At 41.8% G+C, this 19,860-nt stretch overlaps 1 protein-coding gene across 1 annotated transcript; it reads right to left on the bottom strand.

Annotated features, from left to right (window-relative positions):
- Nucleotides 1–1,161: 1,161 nt before the first annotated feature.
- On the bottom strand, nucleotides 1,162–19,761 carry NUP43 (nucleoporin 43). The gene is made up of 9 exons (XM_066373011.1): nucleotides 19,678–19,761; nucleotides 17,544–17,737; nucleotides 17,089–17,211; nucleotides 15,942–16,019; nucleotides 12,734–12,914; nucleotides 12,017–12,152; nucleotides 10,284–10,435; nucleotides 6,299–6,421; nucleotides 1,162–3,048 (listed from the first exon to the last, which is right to left on the bottom strand). Exons 2-9 carry the CDS (start codon nucleotides 17,661–17,663, stop codon nucleotides 2,819–2,821), a joined length of 1,143 nt encoding a protein of 380 aa, XP_066229108.1. The 5' UTR covers nucleotides 17,664–17,737; nucleotides 19,678–19,761; the 3' UTR covers nucleotides 1,162–2,818.
- Nucleotides 19,762–19,860: the final 99 nt, after the last annotated feature.

The following is a 19,860-nucleotide window of genomic DNA, read 5'->3' as shown; positions in this document are numbered from 1 at the left end:
GTTGAAGATGCCCTTCAAGGTGCCTTCCCCCTCTGAGATCCCGCAGCTCTCAAAAAGCCTATTTGATAGTTTCATGAATAAAGGCCGTGGCAATGAGCAAATTCATATAGTAGGGTTTTACCTATACTACATGAAGCTTATATTTATTAAATGTATTTAATGTGACACTATTCAAATGTACTTTTCACACATGGTTATAAACACCCTTAAATCAAAACCAAGCTTCAAACTTAAAACTGTCTGTATACATTCACTGCTCCTGGAAACTGGGAAGGGTGCTAACATGCATTAAAACATCAAACTTTTCAGCAGATAATGCAGATGAAAGCAGAGGCACAGGCTTGCCATTCGCCATACGTGGAAAATATGCCACCAGGGACCAAGGGTCTTCCACTCAGAGCAAGGCTGTGAGCCGCTAACTAATAGGAGGGGCTTCCAGTGGGTGAAGAGAGCGACGCTGTAGCTTAGGCTGCAGCAGACATTCAGACAAAGGGACATACAAAGTCAGAGTAGAATTCACAGCTATGTTTACATTATTGGACTCATGAGTTTACTGGTAGGGAATGTACAGCTATAAATATGTGTATTTCAGTTTTACAAAATAAATTATACATATTGATGAATAAAAAAAGACTATTGTTTGAGACTATAAATTCTTAAATTTTTCTTTTGACTACGTTTTCCTATAATGAATTACTTTTGTAATAACAAAATCTTAAAAATTGGTCCCAGTAATAAAACTATAAACAGATTAAAAATTACTGGCCCTGGCCAGTTGGCTCAGTGGTAGAGTGTCGGCCTGGCGTGCAGAAGTCTCAGGTTCGATTCCCGGTCAGGGCACACAGGAGAAGCGCCCATCTGCTTCTCCACCCCTCCCCCTCTCCTTCCTCTCTGTCTCTCTCTTCCCCTCCCGCAGCGGAGGCTCCATTGGAGCAGAGATGGCCCGGGCGCTGGGGATGGCTCCTTGGCCTCTGTCCCAGGCGTTAGAGTGGCTCTGGTGGCAACAGAGCGATGTCCCGGAGGGGCAGATCATTGCCCCCTGGTGGGCAGAGCATCGCCCCTGGTGGGTATGCTGGGTGGATCCCTGTCGGGCGCATGCGGGAGTCTGTCTGACTGTCTCTCCCCGTTTCCAGCTTCGGAAAAATACAAAAAAAAAAAAAAAAAAAAAAAAAAAAAATTACTATCAGCGACATTTTTCCTTCTGATAATTTGGAATTCAAAGTTACTAATTGTCTTTAATGAAAGATGTATTTTTGAGCCAAATACAGTGTATACAAAAAAGTAGGTTGCATAGAAATAAAAAAAAACAAAAACAAAAAAACACCCAAGATAAGGTAGCATAAAAGATTTTAAGATAAAAAAAAAAAAATTGAAGATAGCCCTGGCTGGGTAGCTGGGTTGGTTAGAGTCACCCCAATACACCAAGATTACAGACTCAATTCCCAGTCAGGGCACTGAGTGCATAAACAAGTGGAACAACAAATCAATGTTTGTCTCTCAAATCAATTTTTTTAAAAATTGAAAATATTAGAAGAGAAAAGCAAAACTACCATAATTATACTATTATTAGAATGATAAAGTAAAGGAATACACACTTCAATTATATAATAGATTTGTCATTAAGGTCTTAATAATGCATTTAATCTAACAAACTGGCAAGACAATGTTGTAATACCGTCTAAAACACTATAGTAGGTCAACATTAATATTTCAGGTAAGGATAAAGATGGCAAAATTCTTACTTTTACCACATGGTCACACTAGTTTCATCCATGTTACCTATCAGATTTTTGCTAGAAAGTCAGCTCACTTATCAATATGAAATTCTATTTCATTGCACGCTCTCCATATCAGAAATTTTTCGACTACACTGTAAAATTAAACAAAAGCAAAAATCCTTAGGAAAAACATATTTTTCTTTGTTCAAGAAAAATAAGTTGGATATGTACAGTTGTGATCGAGTTCCATTCAAGCGTATTCTAATAAAGGAACCTGTCAAAACATTTTCACCTTTAAAAAATTTCTCAGATTTTTGTTCAACTCAATTCTTTCTGGAAAACTTTATTAAAATTATTAAAGAAACAACATGTGGAAGGATTGAAGAAACTATTTGCAAAATGAATAAATATTAACACTAGTTTATGCCACATACTGTTGATAAAAAAACAGGAACCCATTGGTGATTTGAGTCTCCTAACACTCGAAATGAGGGCAGCTTCCAGAATAGTCTGTCTGAAGGCAGTGTACTCATCAGCACAAGGGGACCTCAGACATTCTTCCACATGTTCCAGTTCTTTTGCCATCAGTCACCTATCAGATTCTGCAACTGCTAGGGCAGTGGTGGTCAACCTGGTCCCTACCACCCACTAGTGGGCGTTCCAGCTTTCATGGTGGGCGGTAGAAGAACCAAAGTATAAATAAAAAGATAGATTTAACTATAGTAAGTTGTTTTATAAAGATTTATTCTGCCAAACTTAGCAAAAATTCAACATAAAGTACTTGGTAAGTTGCTGTAACTCTGCTTTATAAATTTTATAAACTAAAGTTACTTCCCTACTTTATAAATCACCATTACTGTGGAACCAATGGGCGGTTAGAAAATTTTACTAAGAGAGATACAAAAGTGAGCGGTAGGTATAAAAAGGTTGACTACCCCTGTGTTAGGGGATTATCCAACTAACAAAATCCAAAACTAGGCATTGCCACGAACAATTATTGATGCTACCCCTGCAAATTTCACAATTTTCAATAAAAAAAAATTTGTAAAGTTGGAATTGGAAAGGCTAACTGTACCTGAAATCTTATAATTATAGCATCTTCATGAAAAAAGTTGTCTAGTAACATAAATTGCTTCTGCATCAGTTCCACAAACAAGACAAGGACCTAAAACATCCAAAGTGTTCACAGACAAAGTCCTGTTGGGAAGCAAGCTTGTGATCTCAATACGGTCTTTCGCAGGATCAGGGCTGAGCCAGGAGCTGACAAGAGACTGGTGAGCATTAGCCTGGTTACTAACGCTGTGAGACAAAAAAGGACTGTTTCTTCCTCCTAGGAGAAAAAAAAGGGTGAGGGGATCTTTCAGGACTAATTGTGTATTACTCAACATCCAAAATTCTACTGATATATGTAAAAGGCAATGACTTAAACTTGTTTAATTCTCAAATAACAGGCTGATTACTCCATTATTACACACACCAACCACCATTTTTGACCAAAGGCTTATTCAGTGACCTTCCTCAAATTTCCATGGGATACTATAGATAACAAACTTGAAGTCTTCAGGCAAAGCAAAAGTCTTCTTCTGACCCTGTCTCTGTGTTCATTCTTTAAGGGACAGTGTCATAAAGGTAGCAAAACAGCCAAAAGAAAGGTAGAATAGATATGGAGGGGGGGGGGATCACATAGTTAACTTGTCTTACATTGTTTTTAATCCTTTACTTTACGTAACTGCTCTTAAAAGCAGAATTTTAGCACACTACCAGATTATAAACTTGTATCTCTAACACTGCTCTGCATTTAACTGAGAAGTGAGGCACAAGTAGTGTATTTCAGCTTACGCCAGTATTTGAAATTTCCTTTCCTCTCAACTTTCTGCCAAATCAAAGAAAGACATATTTCATGTATCATAAAATGGCTGAGTATGCGCCAGGCTCTGTGCCTAAGTGCTGGGAATACAAGGCGGAGTCCCTCGTGTCTTCTAGATTAATGACTAGTGAGGTTTAAATCTCGATGACTCTTGAAAGCCCAGCTCAACTTCTTTCTCTGTACTTTTGAAGGTAACAGCAGTTCATGCTTCTCTCTTCCTTCGGGAACCCTCAGCACTGTATGTATCACTAACTTACTAGTTACATTTATTTATTTTATTTATTTATTTTTAACAGACAGAGAGTCAGAGAGAGGGATAGACAGGGATAGACAGACAGGAATGGAGAGATGAGAAGCATCAATCATTAGTTTTTCATTGCACATTGCGACACCTTAGTTGTTCATTGATTGCTTTCTCATATGTGCCTTGACCGCGGGCCTTCAGCAGACAGAGTAACCCCTTGCTCAAGCCAGCAACCTTGGGTCCAAGCTGGTGAGCTTTTGCTCAAACCAGATGAACCCTTGCTCAAGTTGGCGACCTCGGGGTCTCAAACCTGGGTCCTCGGCATCCCAGTTCGACGCTCTATCCACTGCGCCACCGCCTGATCAGGCACATTTCTTAGATTTAACTTTTCATGCTCCTTTGTCTGTAACTAAATTGTTTCTTTTTTTTATTTAAGATTTTATTTATCCATTTTTATTGGAGAGAGAGAGAGAGAGATAGAGAGAGAGAGAGGAAAGAGACAGAGAAAACAGGGAGGAGCAGGAAGCATCAACTCCCATATGTGCCTTGACCAGGCAAGCCCAGGGTTTTGAACCAGCAACCTCAGCATTGCAGGTTGACACTTTATCCACTGTGCCACCACAGGTCAGGCTAAATTGTTTCTTTAATAGGCTACACAGGTTATATTTGCTTCACTCTTTTCACAGTGTCTAATAACTGTGCCTTGTAATACCAGACCCAAAGGTAGTAAATGGTTTTATTTCTAGTCTCACAAAAGTTCTTCAAACAGTAAAGTTTCTAATGTTAGATAGTGGCGGTAGGAGAGGAAGGATGTAAAAAGCCAAGTACTTAGTACTTAGTTAATCCTTAAACAAAATTACTACTTTCTCCATAAATAAAGTTAGAATAACATGTTCCATGCTCTACACAATCCATTCTTCACAATTTTTTCTGGGGAAGTTTTATGTTTCCTGTTGGTTTTTCTTCCTTTACTGCTCCTATATTCTACATTACTCTTGAATATGTGAAATTAACATCTGAACAACTGTGGGATGTTTCCTACCTGGCCTCCCTGTTTCCACTTTTACCATCCTTTTCCCCACAGGCCATTTTCCATATAGTAGCTAGAGTGACTAAAGTGATTCTTCGGGAACATGAGTCCGACCACACTACTCCTCTACTCAAAATTCTCCCTATGGCTTTCTATCACACTTAAAATCTGAAGTCCTCATCATACAAAGTCCTGCTTCTCAGCTGCCTCTCCTTATCGCCCACCACTCCCCACCCGGCTCACTGAGCTGCAGCCACCCCAGCCTCTGCGTTGTCCTCTGCCCATTTCCGGTCGCTGGTGTCTGCAGTGTCCTGTGCCTGGAACGCTTTCCCGGGCCTCATGCTCCACTCGGGCCTCCACTCCTCACACAGGGCACCCTTCCCCCTGAACTCCCCGTCCCTCTCCTTCAGAGAGAGTGTGTTTGGCCCAGCTCTTTTCCTGTCTGCTCTGTCCTCTTCCTGCTGTTCCGTGCTCTACCATGTCTCATGGAGACAAACTCTAATTCCCTCGTCATCTGCCTGCCAGGCGGCCCTGCCAACGGGAGTTACTACTGCGGGTGAATGGAAGGGGGGTAAGGGGAGAAGCTCCCAGTTTCTGGCAACACTGGCAGTAATTCCAGGCTGGCCGAGTGGCATTGTCTCTGCGGATCCAGAACTACCCCCAACGGCACTTCCACCATGGCAGCAGCAGAGGTATGGACTGTATTTTATTTCCGGGCATTCCTCTTCCTTCCTCGCCGCTCTTCCAGCACGTGTGAAACCAATTCCTTCTAAACCAGGGGTACTTGGCTTTTCTGGCAGGACCTTCACTGAAACATTACCTATTTATTTACTGTTTGCTATAATTCTTGTTTGACGTGTGCAGAGGATTTTAGTTCTGCTCACTGTTGTAGGTTCTGACACCTAGAAGAATGCTTAGCATATGGTAGGTACTGGATAAACATTTGCTGAATGAAAGAAAAAAATGAACTTTGGAACAACAGACAAATTCAATAACAGGAAGCTTGGAAAATGCCCAAAACAAAACAAAACACCCCTTGATGATAAGTGTATGGCTCTGGGCTGACCTTCACTTACCTTTCTTTAATCAGGACAAGGCCTTTTAGTCTGAACAGAAACCTGGACCTTAATACTTAAAGATCAACTTTTGTCTTGCCACACACCCTTGGCAATGCAATATAAAAGAGCTGTCACACCTATCCTATGGCCAGAGGCCCCGGGGAATGAACTTACAAAGAAGAGCCCAGCTACCCAGTCAGCCAGCCTATAGCGTTCCAGTCATCAGCAACGGAGCGGTAAGTAGCTGGTGGATTTCAAGCCCTCCGATATTAGAATTTACCCCGAGGAGAATGACAACGTCTGAGACAAATGAGAATTTCTAATTTGGTATTTAAAAGTATAATAAAATTACTACACACAAGAATCATTAAAACTTTTTACCTTGCTGAAAGAGTGATGGCTTTTCAGGCACATCTGTGGAGGCGTCCCAATGCCAAAGGGACCCGTCCTCAGAACAGGTGAACAGATGGTCTGGGTTGGATGGGTGAAAGTGAACCTCCCACACTGAAAGGTAAGAACCAAGTTTACCCTGTGCAGGTCAGCTAACAAACATTAAAACCCTACCTCGCCTGCCTGACCAGGTGGTGGTGCAGTGGATAAAGCGTCGGATTGGGATGCGGAAGGACCCAGGTTCGAGACCCTGAGGTCGCCAGCTTGAGCGCAGGTTCATCTGGTTTGAGCACAATCTCACCAGCTTGGACCCAAGGTCGCTGGTTTGAGCAAGGGGTTACTCAGTCTGCTGAAGGCCCGCGGTCAAGGCACATATGAGAAAGCAATCAATGAACAACTGTCACAACGAAAAACTGATGATTGATGCTTCTCATCTCATTCCATTCCTGTCTGTCTGTCCCTATCTCTGACTCTCTCTCTGTCTCTGTAAAAAAAAACAAAAACCTCTCCTGACCTGTGGTTTCCCACTCCAGCCACCTCCTGTCTCTTTCTCTCCTCTTTCTAAAATCAATAAAGAAAATCTTAAAAAAAAAAACACCTATAGCCTGACCAGGTGGTGGCGCAGTGGATGGAGCACCAGACTGGGATATGAAGGACCCAAGTTCAAAACCCTGAGATTGCTGGGTTTTGAGCACGGGCTCATCTGGTTTGAGTAAGGCTCACCAGCTTGAGCCCAAGGTCGCTGTCTTGAGCAAGGGGTCACTCAGTCTGCTGGGGCCCCCTGGTCAAGGCACATATGAGAAAGCAGTTAATGAACAACTAAGGAACCGTAGAATTGATGCTTCTCATTTTTCTCTTCCTGTCTATCTGTTCCTCTGTCTCTATCACAAAAAAAAAAAAAAAAAACCCCCAAAAATAAAACGCTATCTCTAGGCATCATCTTCCATTAATCTCCATTACATGTCTTCAAACCCAAGTCTGTGATAAAATTCAAACTTCAGAATTAAAGAAAAGACATACTATCAATCTCCAAATGGCTATAACATGTAGGTAGAATAAAGAAGCCAAGTTCTTCTACATATTTATTGGGGCCAGCGAAAGAATAAAAACAAATGCTAATCATCTGACCTATTAAATTTTTTTAATGTAAAAGTATGACAATGGGATAATTCCGAAAAAATCTTTTTAAAAATTGGTTTAAGTCCCGTTATTTTCAGTTCCTGTGTCATTAATGTATGCAGTTGTATTACCGGAAAAACAGAGAGAGGAGACAGGAAAAGTAATATACAAATAAAATTCTAAGAGGCAGAGTCCAATTTGGCTCATCCCAGGGCTCTGGATACTTCTGTTCTGTATCACAGAAATAGCAACTGGCTCCTTGCTAGCAAACCAAACCCTGGAAATGCTCCAAGAATCCAGGGTCCAGTTTCAGATGGAGGGATTTAAGAAGCCAGTTTGGGACTGAGGACTACTCAAGCTCTCAACTTTAAGGGAGCATTGTGTGACAACAGACACCCGGGAACCAATAACTGGTCAGGGTGCCTTAGGAAGTCCTCTGCAGCATGCAGATGAAACAGGCCGTCTGTGAGCCAGGGTTTTGTGATTCTGGGTGAGGTGACCTTAAAGAGGCAGCATACAAAGTGTCCAGGGTGTAACATCAAAAGTGCAAGGCATATGCTGCAAGCTGGCAATTTTCATTCTGACAGTTACCACAATTAAACATCATATCACAAACATAAAAAGGTCACCTTCCTTAGGAGTGGCACCCGGTCACCAGTCCTTTCATGGGAGATACAATGAAATCAAATATGTTGTAAAGTATACTTTATCTTTGCATAACCCATGAAACGTTTCATCCTAACTAAATGATAACTTTGTGGCTAGAGCTGCTGGCTGAATTTCAATATGCCCTAAAATTCACTACGTTAAACATACTTCTAAATACTGGAATTTGGAGGAGGGGCAGTATTCATTCTCTCTGAGCACAGGGAGCCAGATAATCCGATGGGACAACGTGCAGGAAAGGAGTGTGTTGGGAGAGTCCTTTAACAGAGTGCCTTCGCACTGTTTCATCTGGGGCTGTGTGAGAAGAGAGCTGACGGCTGTAACCCTCCTACCACTGGGTTAGCCAACATCAGGCTCTATGAGGGCACACTCTATTCCATTTTATTCACTTATTTTCCTGGGCATAGCTGTAAATGGAAGAGGAAAAAACTGTAGGCCTTTTTAATTTTTTTTGCTTTACCTTAAATATAATCTTAAAAGTCATTTATCTTGCCTGACCTGTGGTGGCGCAGTGGATAAAGCAGCGACCTGGAAATGCTGAGGTTGCCGGTTCAAAACCTTGGGCTTGCCTGGTCAAGGCACATATGGGAGTTGATGCTTCCAGCTCCTCCCTACCTTCTCTCTCTCTCTCCCTCTCTTTCTCTCTCCTCTCTAAAAAAATGAATAAATAAAATTTAAAAAAAAAAATTTAAAAAAAAATTATTTAAAAAAAAAAAAAAAAAAAAAAAAAAAAAAAAAAAGTCATTTATCTTTCTAAGATAATATTGAGAAACTTATTCAACAGAAGTGGCAGTACTGGTACAATGTTGCTCTTTTGTACTTTTATTTAAGCATTTACACAAACTTCTCTTAACTCAGAATTTAAAACTATAACCCACTGTCATGATAACATATAATAAAAAATTTCTGTCCAGCTTATCAGAAGACAAACAAAAAGACAAGAACCTATACCTAATATTCTTTTTTTATTAATTTTTTAAAAAAATTTATTCATTTTTTAGAGAGGAGAGAGGGTGAGAGAGAGAGAGAAGAGGGAGGAGCAGGAAGCATCAACTCCCACATGTGCCCCAAACCAGACAAGTGCAGGGCTTCGAACCAGTGACCTCAGCGTTCCAGGTCGATGCTTTTACCCACTGTGCCACCACAGGTCAGGCCTAATATTCTTGTTAAAAGAAAAAAAGGGCAAAATAGCAAACTAAAGAACACATAGATTACAAAATATAAGGTCTACCAGAAAGTTCTGCCCATTTCTATCATAAGTTTCAACACGTAAGCATGTTTATTTGGCGCATGTGTGCTTCTCTATTTTTATCTCTTAATGTATACATACTGACGTAGCAAATTAACTAAAACAAAGTTGATTCACGTAGTCTTATGTGTGAAGCGACAGTGTACCCATGGCTACTGATAAAGTTCATCTACGCCACTGTATTGTATATAAATTTCAACAAGGAAGAAATGCTACAGAAGCATGTCGAAATTTATTGAAAGTGTTTGGTGAAGGTACAGTTTCTGATAGGACATGCAGAAGATGGTTCAAAAAATTCAAAACAGGTGATTTCGACCTTTCTGATAAGTAACGTTCTGGGCGACCATCTTTGATCGATGACAATGTTGTTAAGACCATGTGGGAGCAAGATTCTTTTCTGACAACATCGGAGATAGCAGAAAGGTTTAATTCAGCTCAGCAAACCATTTCGGACCATATTCGGAAGATAGGATTGGTGTGGAAATACATTATTTAATAAAGTTTATTGACGGTAAGAAAAATTTGTATTTTGTTTTATTCCAAAACGGACAGAACTTTCCGGTAGACCTTATATTAAAAATAAGCCTCCATTTGCATGAGCAAAGGGCATTCCCACACAATGGGTAAGGCCATATAAACTGATTATTTTTACGTAGAACAATCTGACATGTATCAGCACAGTTTAAAAATTAAGCAAACATTTTGGCTCATTAATTCTACTTCTAAAAAATTATCCTATGAAAATAAGTCATAAAGATGAACATACCAGGCTAAACACTGCAGTTTTGGATATAATAATGAAACATGTTAAAGAACTTCAATGTCAAATAAAAAGGAATGTTAATTATTATGAGTTTATACAATTCAGTCAAAAGCTATGCTACTTATAATTTGTCACATTAACTCACCCAATAAAAACTTCCACATCTCTGTAATACTTACTTTCAGCTTCGTGAGCCTTCAGCAGAGACACAGGCATAGTACCTTGTCTAACATCCCAAATACTCAACATTCCATCCTGGCCACCAGTGGCCACAACATGCTGCTGGTTGGGATGTCTATCAACACAGTGGAGTGGCACCCGGTCACCAGTCCTTTCATGGGAGATACAATGAAATCAAATATGTTGCAAAGCATACTTTATCTTTGCATAACCCATGAAACGTTTCATCCTACTAACTGAATGATAACTTTGTGGCTAAAGCTGCTGGCTGAACTTAAATATGCCCTAAAATTCACTACATTAAATATACTTCTAATAGTAGAGTTTGGGGGGGGGGGGCATTCATTCTCTCAAGGCATAGGGAGCAAGATAATCTGACGGATACTGTGCAGAATACATTTCCATTTCCTGGCTTTTAAAAAAACATTATGTATCAACTAAAGAGCATATTCTTTACTCCTACCTTATTTAATACTTACTTTATGTAATTTTTTTCAGCTTGACACATTTTATTGACACATTCTATTTTTTTTCTTTTTTATTCTTTTTTTTTTATTATTTATTTATTTATTTTTGTATTTTTCTGAAGCTGGAAATGGGGAGGCAGTCAGACAGAATCCCGCATGCGCCCGACTGGGATCCACCCGGCATGCCCACCAGGGGGCGATGCTCTGCCCACCAGGGAGCGATGCTCTGCTGCTCTAGCGCCTGGGCAGAGGCCATGGAGCCATCCCCAGCGCCCGGGCCATCTTTGCTCCAATGGAGCCTCGGCTGCGGGAGGGGAAGAGAGAGACAGAGAGGAAGGAGAGGGGGAGGGGTGGAGAAGCAGATGGGCGCTTCTCCTGTGTGCCCTGGTCAGGAATTGAACCTGGGACTTACGCACGCCAGGCCAATGCTCTACCACTGAGCCAACCGGCCAGGGCTCTTTTTTATTCTTACCCTAACCCTAACCCTAACCCTAACTCTATTTTCTTGTTAAAGAAGAGTACATTTCTGCTCAAAAAAATTTTTTAATTTTATCTTCCCCAATTCTAGCTAGAGTATATTATACCACTAGTTTTTTGTTTCGTTTTGTTTTGTATTTTTCTGAAGTTGGAAATGGGAAGGCAGTCAGACAGACTCCCACATGCGCCCGACCGGGATCCACCCGCCATGCCCACCAGGGGGCGATGCTCTGCCCATCTGGGGCGTTACTCTGTTGCGACCAGAGCCATTCTAGCGCCTGAGGCAGAGGCCAAGGAGCCATCCTCAGCGCCTGGGCCTACCCTGCTCCAGTGGAGCCTCTGCTGCGGGAGGGGAAGAGAGAGACAGAGAGGAAGGAGAGGGGGAGGGGTGGAGAAGCAGATGGGCGCTTCTCCTGTGTGCCCTGGCTGGGAATCAAACCCGGGACTCCTGCACACCAGGCCGACGCTCTACCACTGAGCCAACTGGCCAGGGCCTTGTACCACTATTAATAGAACCATTTGATGACCAAAAATAAGTTCCCCATTAAATAATATAAACTTCAAAAAGATAAAAGCTTTGAATCAAGACAGCAAATATTTACCAAATGTAGCATGGTAGTATCAAATTATACTTATTATATTTAATATTTAAGTTAGGATTAAGATATAAATGGAGATTATTCTCTTAAAATGCAAGTCAAATACAATATGGCTTAAGGTCAACTGCTATAAATAATTGAACAAATTAATTTTGCATTACACTATTGAAATTATAAATCAAAACTCACAGTGATAATATCTGAGAGGGCTCATTTCCTTGTTGTCTGAAATCCCATATTTTTAACTGTCCAATTGAATTTACTGTAAGAATCTCAGGAGTGCGAAGGAAGGTGACTGCGTGGAGGGTACTGCTATCCGCATTGTCTACAAAGTAAGAAAACAGTAGTACATGCTGATGGCTCCCCTGTGCTATGAAAACCTTCAACGGCATTCTTCTTCACTGAACTATTACAAGTGAAATTTTAAGTAGGTCAGGGGTTGTTTTTGTTTTGTTTTGTTTGATTTTAAAGAAAGAATAAGGAAAAGAGAGACAAACAGAAACATCAATCTGTTCCTGTACGTGCCCAGAGCCGTGATCAAACCAGAAACCCTTGCATATAGGGACAGCACTCTAACAAACAGAGCTATCCATCTAGGGCTAGGTCAGTTTAATTTCTATAAAAAATGTACAGTTATATACATGTTAAAATGAACTCTCTGACAGGAAAATTAACTGCCACATGCCCCTCAATTCTTATTCAATAGACCACTCCAGACAAAAGAAAGTTTCTCTCTCCTCTGTAGTCACTCAATCACACATGCTTTTTCAACATACTGTCCTGATCAAGGGATTCTGCTTTGTGTATTTCCATATCTTTCAAATACCTAGCATTATATCTACTTAGCACATGGTAAGTGCTCAATTTTTATGTAATAGATGAAGAAAATATAATGCTTTTTCTTACCTATAGTTCTCACAGCTTCCTTGTGATCAACCCTGAAGAGATTTATTCGACCATCTTCTCCCACGGTGACGATCTCCGGGCTGCTGCACACCACCCCTGTGCAGGGGGCACTGCTACAGGCTGGGCTGCCGGGCCCCGTGTGGTAGTGAGCCGTTGTCCACTGCTGGCTCACCAACAGTGTCTATGTGTCAGAAATGAGGATCTCATCAAGCAAGCAAAGATCTAAGAAACTAGCACTTTCCCCAACTGAAGTGTTTTAAAATTGTTTCAAACCCTTCTAGAAAAAGAACAACTCTCTCCTTTTTCCTTTGTATTTTCAAATACAAAAGTCTAGAACCTACTTCCATCGAAGCTATGTGTACACTGGAGTAGATTTGAAAGGAACACTGTTCAAAAATATCCCAAACTTACCTGAGATTTAAAAAATCAGATAGTTGTGTTCAAAAGCAACTTTAGGCCCTGGCCAGTTGGCTCAGTGGTAGAGCGTCGGCCTGGCGTGCAGAAGTCCCGGGTTCGATTCCTGGCCAAGGCACACAGGAGAAGCGCCCATCTGCTTCTCCACCCCTCCCCCTCTCCTTCCTCTCTGTCTCTCTCTTCCCCTCCCGCAGCGAGGCTCCATTGGAGCAAAGATGGCCCGGGTGCTGGGATGGCTCCTTGGCCTCTGCCCCAGGCGCTAGAGTGGCTCTGGTCGCAACAGAGCAACGCCCCGGAGGGGCAGAGCGTCGCCCCCTGGTGGGCGTGCCGGGTGGATCCCAGTCGGGTGCATGTGGGAGTCTGTCTGACTGTCTCTTCCCGTTTCTAGCTACAGAAAAATACAAACAAACAAACAACAAAAAAAGCAACTTTAAATTCTTAAGGAAATTAATAATGATAACAAAAGTACAAGAAAAAATATCAAAATTCTTAGGGGAATTATCCTACATCTAAGAAATAAAGCTATACAGTTTTCTAAATGACTTCATTAAGAAAAACACTTAAACCTGACTGATGGTGGCACAGTAGATAGTAGATAGAGCATCCACCCAGAATGCTGAGGTCGCCAATTGGAACCCGAGGTCATTGACTCTGTGTGAGGTCTCATCTGCACAGGGTCACTGCCTTGAGCGAGGGATCATTCACATGATCCCAAAGATCGCCAACTTGAGCCCAAAGGTCCCTGGCATAAAAAGCCCAAGGTCAAGCCAAGGCTTGACCAAGGGGATACTGGCTTGGCCCCAGTCAGGACACAGTCAAAGCACAACTAAAGTGAAAGCAACTAAGAGCTGGCGCTTCTTACTCTCTCTCCCTTCTTGTCTGTGTGTCAATCTCTCTTTTTCTCAAAGAAAAACTTAAAAATTTTTTATTTATTTATTGATTTTAGCAAGAGAGAAAGGGAGGGAGGGAGAGAGGGAGAGGGAAGGAGATAGATAGAGAGAGAGAGAGAGAGAGAGAGACAGGAACACTGATCTGTTCCTGTATGTGCCATGACTGGGGACTGAACCAGCAACTTCTGTGCTCCAGGACAATGCTCTAACCAACAGAGCCATCTGGTCAGGGCTCAAAGAAAAACACGCTTAGAAGCAAGGTGACCTTTATTGATTCCGAAATCTGAATGAGCACTTTCTTACAGCAACTTAAAACTGTAACTCAAGTGAGGCTATTGTAAAGGACTGCCCTCACTACTATGCTCTAAATGTCAGCACTCCTGGGCTTTGTGCCCCGAAGCACACAAGAAAGGCGTGCCCTGGCTGCATAGCTCAGCTGGTTAGAACTTCATCCCCATATACCCATGTTGTAGATTTGATCTCCCATCAGAGCACATACCAATGAATGCATAAATAAGTGATACAATAATTGATGTTTCTCTCTCTCTCCCTTCCTCTCTAAAATCAATAAATAAAAATTTAAAAAGGTATTGAAAAAATGTCAATGGTGATAGAAGGAGACCTGACTTGGGGTGGTGAACACACAATACAATCTACAGATGATGTATTGTAGAAATGTACCTCTGAAACTTATTAATTTTATTAAACAATGTTACCCCAGTCTGACCTGTGGTGGTGCAGTGGATAAAGTATTGATCTGGAACGCTGAGGTTTCAAACCCTAGTCTTACCTGGTTAAGGCACATACAGGAAGCAACTACTATATACGTGATGTTTCCTGTTCCTTTCCTCGCCCCTTTCTCTCTACTCTCTAAAAAATGAGTAAAAATAAAATCTTAAAAAAAAGGTTAAACAATGTCACCCCAATAACTTTAAGAAAAAAATTTAAAAATGTCTTCATACATAGCATCCTTTCTTCTATTTAAAACCAAGATTCTGGCCACAGAAGCAAAGTAGCCATTCCTGTTCTCTTTCATGCATCTGAGCTAGAAGGTGCTCTTACTTCAAAGGCCAGAATAGGTACTGAAACAAGAGAGTTATAGAAAATATTACTTGTTAGACTATTATATTGTTGCCTGACCTGTGATGGCGCAGTGGATAAAGCCTCGACCTGGAAATGTTGAGGTTGCCAGTTTGAAACCCTGGGCTTACCTGGTTAAGGCACATATGGAAGTTGATGCTTCCTGATCCTCCCCCACTTCTCTCTCTCCTCTCTCTCTCCCCCCCTCTCTCCTTTCTAAAATGAATTTAAAAAAATTAAAAAAAAAAGAATATTATATTGTTATCTCTAAGTTAATAGAATTTAAGATATATCCAATTTCAATAAAATTCAAAAAAATAAATATGCAAACATGGTTCTAGAATTAATAGTAACTAAAAGATGGGTAATAGAACCTGACCAGGTGGTGGCGCAGTGGATAGAGCGTCGGACTGGGAGGTCGCCAGCTTGAGCGTGGGCTCATCTGGTTTGACCAAGGCTTGCTAGCTTGAGCCTAAGGTTGCTGGCTCAAGCAAGGGGTCATTCAGTCTGCTGGAGTGTCCCCCCCGCTCAAGGCACATATGAGAAAGCAATCAATGAACAACTAGGATGCTGCAAAGAATCGATGCTTCTCATCTCTCTCCCTTCCAGTCTGTCTATCCCTATCTGTCTCTCTGACTCTCTCTCTCTCTCTCTCACACACACACACACACACAAACAAAACAATGGGTTATATAACAATATTTTCCCCCTTCACATTTTGAGATTATAAAATTTTATTATTTGTGTTGTTATTGTCAGTCTTCTTTAAGCCTTCCTAAAAATAATTAAAATATAAATTCAATTTTCAAACAAAATTTCTTTACCTGGTTATTCGGATGGTGAAGGAAAACTGTTACACATCCTGTTGATGAAGCAGCTATAATTCTTTCCTGGTCAAAAAACTAAGTAGAAAATTCCTGCTTGTTACTGATTCAGAAATATCAGAAGGGAGAAAGTGTATTCCTTTAACTTAAATAGCAATAATAACATGTTTAAAATGCAAACAGTCTATAAATGCTAAGCAAATAAAACATAATAATAGATCTGAAAGTCAAAACTGCTACACAAATAAGTGTATTTGCAAACAATTACTCCTTAATCTCTTTCATCTATAATTGACTTAATTAATTTTAGACCACTACTAAAAAGCTTTAGAAAAGGACCATTCCCAGGGTGAGACAACTTTTAGAAAATACAAAAATGGTGAAGTCACACAGACCAGGACTTGAAAACCTCATTCCAAGCCCAAGGCGGATGGCTCCGTGGATAGAGCAATGCGGGTGTGCCAGGGTCCACGCCCACCCTCAGGGCACACAGGAGAAACAATCAATGAGTGTAGAACTAAGTGGATCAATAACTTGATGGTTCTCTCTCTCCCCTCCAAATCAATAGAAAAACTTAAAAAATAACAAAAAAAAAACCCACGAAAACTTAATTCTTCTCCCACCACTTACTAGTTAGTGGCTTTGAGACCTTAGCCAAGTTAAACTGTCTAAGCCTAGGTAAACCTTTACAAGGGGAGAACTAATCCCTACTTAGGAGGTTGTGAGAATTCAATGAGCAAAAATAGTGAATTCCCTTTCAGGGTTTTCCTCCCATAGTATGTGCTCCAAAGATCTTAGTGCCCATTTTCTACATTGATAAAACAGGTAGCAACAGTTGGTGCACCTGTATGCAATGAGAATTAAATTAACTTATGGAAAGTTCCCACAACAGAGTTTGGCACACGGTAGACAGTCAATTAATTTTTTAAGAAAAACTAAGATTAAAAAACTAGGATTAAATCCCCTACCCCAGTCCTGATTCTGCCATTAACTGGCTATATGTCTGAAAGCCATAACGATACTGTATAGAGAACTCAGTTTCCTGTAAACCTGAGGTGAGACTAGAAACTTTAAGGTCCTTTACATCTCTAAATTTATTCCTCTCCGTTTTAAAAAAAGTTAGCTTTTGTATATCACACAGACTTACTTGTAAGTCCATAACATCACCACAGTGCTTGGTACTGCACAATAACTGATGGTCTCCTTCAAACCCTCCGTCAGAGTCCACGTTCCCCAAATCTCCAATAGACCACAATGAAATACAATTTTCCTGTAAAGCACCAAGTTTTACTTTGAGATGAAATATATGTTAACCGTTAGAAAATTAAAATGTCTGTCGCCTTCAAGCTACCTTGCTTCAAAAGCATCTCAGAATAATGGTGATAGTATGGTTATAGGTTAAAGCACAACGAGACTCGAGGCTCAGGTATAGCATCGAGGGTTGGAGGTAAAGGGCAATAGAGCCCGAGACCGGGACTCGGGGGACGGAAAAGTCGCAAGGAGCTAGAAGGCCAGAGAACTCGCGCGCGGGCGGGCGCCCAGGGGCGCGGCTCTGGGAGGGATGGAGGAGGCAGGGACACTCCGGCCTGGGAGCAGGGGTACCTCATCGTCCCAAGAGCCGGTGGCAAAGGTCTCCGCGGTCTGTAGACTCCCCGAAGGTACCGGTCGCCAGCGGGTTTTGCTGATTTTCTGAGACACAAACTTAGCATAGATTTCCTCCATGCCGAAATCGTCCACAGTAACTACAGCAAGAAGCACAGCGCGCGCCTCTCAGGCCCACTCCTTCCCGCAGAGCCCTGATTGGATAGATTTTATGAAGTCGACGGTGGCTGCGGAGAGACAATTCTCTGCCGCCGTCAGCGCGGGCAGCACCGGCACCAAATCTAGGACGTAGGGATGCCCTTCCTCTCCGAGAAACTGATGAGCAGAGGCAAACAACAGTGTACGAGTCCTTATACTGTACAATCTGCTCCCAATCTGCAAAATCAGTATAGGAACTCTAACACGATACATTTATGCAATAATTATGCAATATAAATCAAATTTAAGGAGTAAAATCAAAACAAAAATAATATGAGAAACCACCTAAATCAAATAGAAGGAGTAACCCCCCCCCCCAAAAAAAAACAATATAAGAGAAACCACCTAGCAGCCGCACCTAAGTATTCAGGTTTGCGTTTCACAGCTCATAGAAAAGAGTCCAATGCACCAACTTACTATTCTAAACCACCCGCTGTCTCCCAAAGAAATCCTTTGCTTCAAGGTTAACACACACTGTCAGAGCCTGGAGAATTCTGGAGACTCCAGTTCTAGTTTTGACAACCATTGCCTAACTGAGTAACCTTCCTCAATTCATTTATGTATTTAATTAAGAATGGGTGTAATATGTAACGTTCACAGCCCAGGAATCCGTGCTGTAGGTTCTTTCTGTGTTTTTGATTACACTTACAATGCCCCTTTCTTCCTCTCTTCTCAGAATCCTACCCATCCCTCCAGCACCAGTTCCTTCCCATATCTTTTCCTGATTACTCTAGCTCATGATCTAAATAAACATAGCACTTGATATTTATAATAGCACTGAAATTTTGCTCTCTGTTGCTAGCTTTCTTTTGATGCAGACCCCCAATTACATTGAAAATCCTATTACACACAAGAGGTATGACTTACTAATCTTTTTTTAAAATTACATATGCTATTGATAAAGGAGTGTTAGTTGTCAACTTTAGAGAGCTATCAGGTCTTATTGAGGATTGAGTTAAATGAAAGTCCATCAGGAAATTGTAGAGAGATGAAATAGAAAGTCCCCAAACTAACAATTTTATTCATAATATTGAAGAACACTGTTTTGAGTGTGATTTCATTTACGGCCGTAGAATCCCAGAAAACAGGTCATGTATATTTTGGATTGGAAGTAGGCTGAGTAGCACATATGACAAAATCCCCTGAGAACCAGAATGTAAAAATTGCAGCTGACGCAGTAGCATAGATGTTTTGACATAGCTCTTTCTTTCTTAAAAGTTTATCGGGCTAAGTGACGACTGGATTGTGTCAGTCTTAGTTCTGATTAGGAGTCAGCAAGTTGGACGCGACAGGCATGCTCCCTTTCAGCTTCTCATTCATTGTCTTGTACAGCCGACAGCAATAGGCTGGGGTCCATCTAGTCTAACGGTAGAACTTGGGAGGCTTAATTTGCTGAAAACGCACCCTTGTGTTGGGGGAATAACACACTCGACATAGGATACAGTGGTATTTTCAAGCATTTGCATCGTTCTAACAAGTAAAGCATTCCCCAGAAGCCTTCCCTCTACCAGCCCATGTCTTGGTGTTTTTCCACTCTGAATCTGTGCTTGAGTTGAGAACAAACCAGGGTATCAAAAGTCTCTGCTACCCAAACACTGATGTACTTGTCACAAAGCCAGAAGCTGGAAAACTCGGGTTAGAGAAGGCCTTTGCCCTTCTGTGCTTCTACTAAGATCATTCAGGCTCCACCATAGGGAGCTCTGATTCTAACTGTCCCAATTATTAGTCAACAGGGTTGGGTGAGGCAGGACGGAAGAAGCCCACCATCTAACAATCTGGACAGCTATAGGAGCAGACCTGCCGCTCGCAACAGCTGACCCATCGGCGACTGCGGAGCCACCCGCTGCGGCGGAACCAGACCGACCCCGCCATCCCGCCACAGCGCTGGGTGACCAGAGCCGCAGACAGGCACACGACCGACCGCGCCGGGACCCACCGCGTCGGGGCCTGGGCGCAGGGCGAACCCAGCAAGAAGGCGGTGTGCAGCCGAGGCCTCAAGAAGAGACACGGGGTGGCGGCGGCGCTGACTACCTAGCCTCCCGCGCGTTCCCGGCAGCCATAGCAGCCACCTACACTGGCAGCCGGGTTCCAGGCCACCCCCGCCTCCGGCCCCACCCAA

This window comes from Saccopteryx leptura, chromosome 3 (genome assembly GCF_036850995.1).
Source record: "Saccopteryx leptura isolate mSacLep1 chromosome 3, mSacLep1_pri_phased_curated, whole genome shotgun sequence".
In the NCBI taxonomy this organism is placed as follows: Eukaryota; Metazoa; Chordata; class Mammalia; order Chiroptera; family Emballonuridae; genus Saccopteryx; species Saccopteryx leptura.
This window is presented reverse-complemented; position numbering and strand designations above follow the sequence as displayed.